Genomic DNA, 7233 nt, shown 5'->3' with positions numbered 1-7233 from the left:
CTTTTTTCGGCATCCAGCTACAATACTTCCGCATACCTTCAGCTACAGAAACCATTCAATTATCCAAATGTTTAGCTCTTTCAATTTCGCTTCCAACTCTGCAGGTTATACATATCAGTGTCCAGCTTTCTCAGCAGTGCCTTTGTGCATTAAGATCCCTGCATTTCCAGCAGTGCTTTCTAGCATTTTCAGCTGTTAGCACTCACACACATTTTCTGTAGGAAATACATGTTCTAGTTCAACTTGTTTGGCAGCCTACTTTAGATCAACAGACCGGCCAACCACTCCACTGGCAGTGCCAATGCTGCTAGTATTGCCAAAAAGTACTTGAACTAATAATCAGAATAGCTGCAAACTGATTTTCTGTCGATCAGCTGAATAATCGACTTATTCTTTCAGCTGTAGAATGAATCACTATGCAGTTGCCTTTGCAGTCACCAGATTTCCACCAAATGCGGGAGTATTTTTTGGAATAATGTTGTCGTCCCCATTTCCACAGACTCGTAGATTGCAGCTGTTCTGGCAGCTCATGGTGGCCCAACCTTTTGATACATTATGTTGGTTTTTCCTTTCATTTGTCACCCACCTGTGTTCATATATAGTGAGAGGTTTTCAATTTAGCCACCTTATTGCTTGCTAGAGCAGATAGACAAATTACCATCAAAGGACTTCATTTAAGTCCTATCAGCCCCCACCACTGCCCATAAATCACAACATCATCATGTCCCCGGTGCATGAAAAGGCTGAACCACGGGTAAAGAGGCCTTGGGTCAGTACTCAATGTACAGTGAGGACAAACTGATATTGACTAGGAGGGGAATGAACACTTTGCTCAACCTGCTGAAAGGCCTAATAGATTAGGGGCCCCTGGACAAGCCCGTGTCAATCCCTCTTTCTCAGTGACCCAATGTCCCAGAACAGCTGTGTGAGGGCGCTTAGCAGTTAGGCCAGGATGACAACTCATTGCTCAGCTTGATATATGAACTATAACATGTGAAACAGGAGAGTTTGTTGAAGGGTATGATGGCTGTGTATGCTTGTTACAATATGTCCTCATTACAGTATTTTAGGTATTCGTTTTGGTGAACGGCAAGCATAAGATGGTTGTCTTTTGTCGACTGCTGCACTGCCAAGTAAAAGAATACTCAGTTACCTTATCAAAGAAAACAAGCATTAATAAGATCACATAGTGGTTAATTGGAGTATTTATTCTGTTAACTCCCATTTGTTTATGTAAAAGTCTTTTTATTCTTCTTTAACCAATTATCGCACCAGCAGGGGTAGCACTGCAACAAACTGACGTCCCGATCAAGTGTTTTTGCCCGATTCCAAGTCGTTCAGTAGGTAGTATCTGCTGATTCCCAGTCCCGATCTGGTACTTCTATTTTCCTAGATAATACAGCTGCACAGTGCACACTTAAAGTACACTGGAGTGACTAAAATCAATCTAATGTATATGTTTAATGACTTTGCAATGCATTTTTTTTTTTTACAAAATGAAGTATAAATCAACAAACCAATTATTTTATCTTTTTGGCCCTGTCGGCATCTTGAGGGACTTTTTCTGTCCCTTAAAGAGAGTAGGCTACTCTCCAGTGTTTGTTGCTTTGGTGCAGCTTTTCCCTGAGTTACCTGAATAAACCAATGACCATATGGAATGAATGGTATTCCACTGAGTTTTTATTTTCGCCATCCGTACATCTTTTGTGCAGATTAAATTCATAAATTACTCTTACTGGCAGTTTGCTCGCAGGTCTTTTGTTGCACTTCAAGTGGTGTTGTGAGTGTCTGTGTTGAAAAACAGTCTCGTGCTGTGTTTTGTTGTCTTTATGGTGTGTGGTGTTTCACTGCAAGAGGGGTTCAGCCCCCGCTCTTAACACACACACACACACGGAGTGGACAGCCAAACAGACAGCAGAGAGTTGAAGAGTTGACGACGGTTCCACTGTTTATCGCTGCGCATTAAAGCTTGATGAAAAAAAAGCACCAGTGTGACAGCTGACACAAAACAAAGGATCGGACTGCGCTAAATAATCTGGCTGATCCTGATTGGTTAAAAAAAATTACTTGATCAGTCCTGTTACCAATCTATGAGATCAAAACGGGATATCCCTAGTCCATGTATTATACACTGTACAAAGCAGTAAAATTTTGGTTAATGCAGATAACTGAATGTTTGTATACAAGACTAACGGCCTATTTCCACCAGATGCGTGTTGGTTGCGTCTCCGCTCCGGCACGGCAGCGGAGCCAATAGGATTCAATTCTAGTCAATGTGTGTGTTTCCACCGGCTGCGGCTGTGCTGCGTTCCGGCTCCGTCACAGCTCCGGCACTCAGGAGCCCTCCGCAACAGATACGCAGGACTTCTATTTTTGCCGGACGCCAGAGCACAACGCAGCAATTCAGCACAGAGCAGATCGTGCGGGGCAGGAAGTCGTGCACAGAAACACGATAAAACATCCAGTTAATTTTCAAAACAAAATACACAGTGTTCACGCGGATCATATTTCCCTGCACTACACCTTGAAAACTACATAATGGCAGGCCTGAAGTCAACAGGTCAGAGGTTTTCAGACGTCATTTCACCCCGTTGACACCATGGACGAGGAGATATTAATCACGGCAGTGCACCGAGATGTCTGCACCGCTCCGCACAGCAAATGCAGCCGGTGGGTATTGACGGACGGCGGAGCACACAGCGGATAACCAGCGCTGCCGTTCCGCAACGGACACGCATCCAGTGGAAATTCCGGCGTAAAGCGGCTCTATGTGAAATTAAAAGCATATGAGATGTCTGAAAACGATTCTCAACATGGAGGTGGCTGAGCTGGCGGCTAGCAGCTAACAGTGCTAAATCCATGAACAGCGCTAAACAATGGCAGCAGTGCTGACAGAGCTAACAGTGTTAACCAGGCGCTACACTTATGCGATGCAGCTGTCCAAAAATCAGTGGTAACCGCTGTCTGACCACAGTGCAAAGTGGAAGCAATGAGCTAGCCAGAGGAATACATCCATGCATTAACAGGCACGCATGGCCGGGTTACCACAACAAACCACAGAGAAGCTCGAATTACAGCTCGCACAGAGGTAGAGTGACGTCATTCTCTGCTCAGGTCGCCATTACTCCACTATATCTTTACAGAGAAAATACTGGTTTGCTGCTATCAATGCTCTGAATGTCGCATACAGAACCTTTACATTTTGCAATAGTACGAAGTTAAATGTTAATTTACAATGGAGCAGAAACTTCCATTCAAGTTCAAATCATTTATACAAATCGAGTCCACATATCAAACATCCACCGGTGAAAATTCTTAATTGTTCTAAACACGACGTTAGACCCGCTGAGAGGCATATATTGCAGCTTTGCAGCCAAGCTGTATTGCATTTTTTAGTAGCCAGTATCCAGGTACCTAAAACAAAAAACAAATAAAACACTTTTAGATTGCAGCACTTTACATGGCATTCATTAAAACTGCAAGGACAGATACAAACTAACATATGAAAGTCTACTGATATTTATGTATTTTGATTTACTTTAGCGTGCTTTGATTCCACAGTGAGTACTTTGATTATGTTTTTGTGGAATCAAAGTATTTGTTTGGATTGTGCAGTGAAAGAAAAGTGAAATATACTCACTGATTCTGCATCATGCTCCAGTCCTGTGTCATGATGCTCCAGCTCATCATCTCTGAATTCCTTTATAACCTGTTAAAACAGAACCCCAAGAACATTCATTAAATAATCAAGCCTATTCAGAAAATAAAAGGCCAGCAACAAGAACATGTGAGACCAAATAATAGTAATGCTGCACTAATAGTAATAACAGTCACTTCCTGGTAAACAGCTGGCAATTGATTTCATTTGTGGAGATATGTTAAATAGGCAAACTTTATTTCTGTTACTTTCAGCAGTAAATTTAATGATCAAAAATAAACATGGTGGTCCACCCTGTCTGACGTTTCTACTGCTTTCGTCAGGGGAGTCTGGTGGCTTCTAAAGGCTGTCTGACAACAAGGTAAAGGGGTGAAAATATTATAAATATAGCGTACACTTTAACTGATACTGATTTTTTTTAAGGGTGGCCTTTTTCAAATGACTAAAAACTAACCAGAAGCAGCAAAATTTCATTTTATGTACGTGGCGCTGGGATTGTCTACCCAGAAGTCGTTGAGTCATGATGAGTCTTTCTTGTTCCTCTTAAAGCACTACTTTTTAAACGTGTCTTATTAATATAGCTCACATGTGAAAATTGCTCCGAACTTCTCCGAAAACTGAAGCTATTTTCTCTATTTCCTTTCATATTAGCTTCTTGAACCAACCATGCAGCCCAAATATTTTATGTAATATGATCAGGCAAAGTAACAGGTGAAATCACTCTTAAAAAAGACACCCTTGTGTTGAGTGAATATCTGAAACAAATGGGAAAACTCTTGACCTTCAGAACACTCTTGAGCTCTGACTATGCGTGTTCATCTCATTTCCAAGCAATAAAATGCCAATCAAGCCTTTGTCAATGTTAGTTGCAGTGTTAAGAGAGAAAACAGTGGCAGACTCACTTGTAACAGTTCAGTGTATCGCTCGGGGTCCCTCTCCATCAGAGCTCTGATCTGGCTGTTGTAATGTTCGGAAATACTCTCCTCCACCGCCACAGTGCAGGCCATGGCCATCTCTTTTCCGAACAGTGCAGTGGACGCACCTGGAGGAAATTTCAAATGAAATTAACTCAACTCTGAGATTCCATTAAGCAACACCTGGCTGTGTATATTATAATATGTGGGTGTACAAATAATCACACAACATACATACATACAACATAATCACAACATTTTACTGTACTCCAACAGCAGTTACAACTTCAACTTATTATTACACTATATTATATTATATTATATTATATTATATTATATTATATTATACATATATTATTTTATGGATTTCATGCATTTGTTTTGTTCTTCAAAATGAGTTACAATCCTATAACTGCATGCTTATGGGCTGTACCAACCTAATGCAAACCCAGCAATGTTCCAGAGGGGTAACAGCACTGTGGGTCGAACTCTGTTCTCAGACAGAATTTCATTGAATTTATTGAGGTGTTTCTTTTCTTGATCCCACATTTCCTAAAGAAAAACACACATGAGCACAATGTGTCAAAAATTATTATGATGATTTTAAACCTTTGTTTAAAAAAAAGGTTGATTAGTTGGTGCACAAAACTGTATGGAACTATCAAAGTGGGCATGTCTGTCAGGAGGAGACTTGTGGGTACCCACAGAATCTATTTCCATCCAGATATCTTGAGATAAGAAGTCAAGAGACCCTGTGAAAATGGCCATGCTGTGTTTCCCTCGCCAAAAATAAGCATTTGGAGCATTATTTTTCCTTGGAAGCTAGCATAACATGGTTGGAATGACTGGATTCATCAGGTCTTCTAGTTTTATATGAAACCAGTATCAGTAGCGGCTTTAAAACTCAGCCCTCTATAGCCTCGGAAAGACAGGGATGTCAGCCTGAATCACCAGCAACCCTGCAGGTCCTCAGAGAGTTAACTACCTAAATACACCCTGTTGTGCAAATCAAATTCTAGTGTCAGATGATCCTAACATCCACCAGTGTTACATAAAAGCAGAGTGAATTTCATATTTGTACTGAACAGCATCTCCTCCTCAGGAGAGGCCTGGACTCATCCATTAGGATTCCATCAGTAGAAATCATCTCAAACCAGCCATATTAGTAAAACTGAGTTTCTTCTGTGATTTCTGGATATTGGACTATTTTCAAATATTTTTGTCATTTGGAGCCATCAATATGAACTGGTGTCATGTGCAGGTCAAAGAACAGTGATGCATTTTAGTCTTCTGTCCTTCCTCTGAGTCACGTGTCGCCCTGTGTCCATACCTGGATGAGAGGCCCGGTGCTAGATCGGCCCAACACTGCCATCTGGCCGGCGTAGATGCGGTTAGCTCCGTATTCACCAGCGTGGTCCACGCGCAGGATTCGGTCCAACATCTCCTTCTCCTCACTGTCGCACGGGGTCGGGACCACACTGTACGCGCGTGAGCTCAGCTGCAGGGGCACTGTCATATAAACAGCCTGAGGTTACACATCAACAACAACAGACACTGATGCCAAAAGGGATCCTTTACTTTTAAAGACTTCAGGGCTACTTATAGTATGTCCGTGCGGAGTTAGCTTGTTAGCATACAAGTCTGTTAGCAAACATAATGACCAGTAACGCTCGTTATTCGGTGACTCATAACTTTAAACATCCTGAACACAAAGGAAAAGACGAGTAGTTGTGGAAAAAAACTACACATGACTCGTGTTAAGTGTTTTTAGCATGTTAGCTCTTAGCCGTGTCTGCTGTAATCTCCTGCTTACCTCTGCGTTTTAAACACTGGCGGATCATCGCAGGGCCGACTGCGTTAGACCAGCCATGTAAAGCTGTCCGCGCGGCTCTGTGCATGGTAGTCACTTTATGCTTTAACCACCCGCGTTATCAAAGAAACGTAAAACAAAGTTGTGTAAACTGTCATTGAAAATGTCAGAGTGGACGTGGCGCAGACTTATGACGTCACAGCGCCACGACTTGCGCAACAGTGCCCCACCCTGCCTCAGGCGAAGTGAGTGCATCACTGAGGTGCTGCAGATCTCCCTGTTAGTTTTTAGGATTGTGTGAAAAATATAATATAATAAAGGATGTCTGCAGTTTCTTAAAAAGTCTTTAAATGTCTTAAATTTAATCTTATAACAAAATTGCCTTAAAAGGCATTAAATAGCCTTAAATTTGAATTTGTGAGGTCTTAACTGTTACAAACATTTTATCTTATTTTATCCATTTTTCATTTCTTTTTTGTGGAAAAAATCCACTTTGCTAATGTTACAAATCTTTTAAAATACTATAATAAAAAAACACATTCCCACATAACATCTACATCTGCACAGACCACATACTTACATGCAATGTTTACATAAGTAAACATGATTTGTCCAAAAATCTGTCCTAAATTTGGTTAAAAGGTGTCTTGGAAGGGTCTTAAAAAGCATTAAATTTAACTGTGTCATACCCGTAGACACCCTGTAATGATAATAATACAATGTATTAAAAGAGAAAGGCTCAAACAAAAATATCAGGAACACAATAACTCATGTCACTATCCCTTCTTCTAGATGTTTTTGGTCTTCCTTATTTAATAATATACAGTGGGAGAGAGCATGGACATTTTGTG

At 41.1% G+C, this 7233-nt stretch overlaps 1 protein-coding gene across 1 annotated transcript; it reads right to left on the bottom strand.

Moving 5' to 3' along the window:
- Positions 1-1599: 1599 nt before the first annotated feature.
- coq7 (coenzyme Q7 homolog, ubiquinone (yeast)) lies at positions 1600-6584 on the bottom strand. The gene is made up of 6 exons (XM_050045053.1): positions 6386-6584; positions 5903-6081; positions 5010-5124; positions 4561-4700; positions 3641-3709; positions 1600-3414 (listed from the first exon to the last, which is right to left on the bottom strand). Exons 1-6 carry the CDS (start codon positions 6468-6470, stop codon positions 3337-3339), a joined length of 666 nt encoding a protein of 221 aa, XP_049901010.1. The 5' UTR covers positions 6471-6584; the 3' UTR covers positions 1600-3336.
- Between the last annotated feature and the right edge of the window lie 649 nt (positions 6585-7233).

Source organism: Epinephelus moara, chromosome 5 (assembly GCF_006386435.1).
Source record: "Epinephelus moara isolate mb chromosome 5, YSFRI_EMoa_1.0, whole genome shotgun sequence".
NCBI classification, from domain to species: Eukaryota; Metazoa; Chordata; class Actinopteri; order Perciformes; family Serranidae; genus Epinephelus; species Epinephelus moara.
This window is presented reverse-complemented; position numbering and strand designations above follow the sequence as displayed.

Excerpts from the sequence above, each read along its gene's own strand:
- coq7 (XM_050045053.1), bottom strand. The coding sequence starts at position 6,470 with ATGCACAGAGCCGCGCGGACAGCTTTACATGGCTGGTCTAACGCAGTC. Across the intron at positions 6,082-6,385 it reads CCAGTGTTTAAAACGCAGAG|TGCCCCTGCAGCTGAGCTCA; the intron begins GTAAGCAGGAGA and ends TTTATATGACAG. Across the intron at positions 3,415-3,640 it reads TGGAGCATGATGCAGAATCA|GTACCTGGATACTGGCTACT; the intron begins GTGAGTATATTT and ends TTTTTGTTTTAG.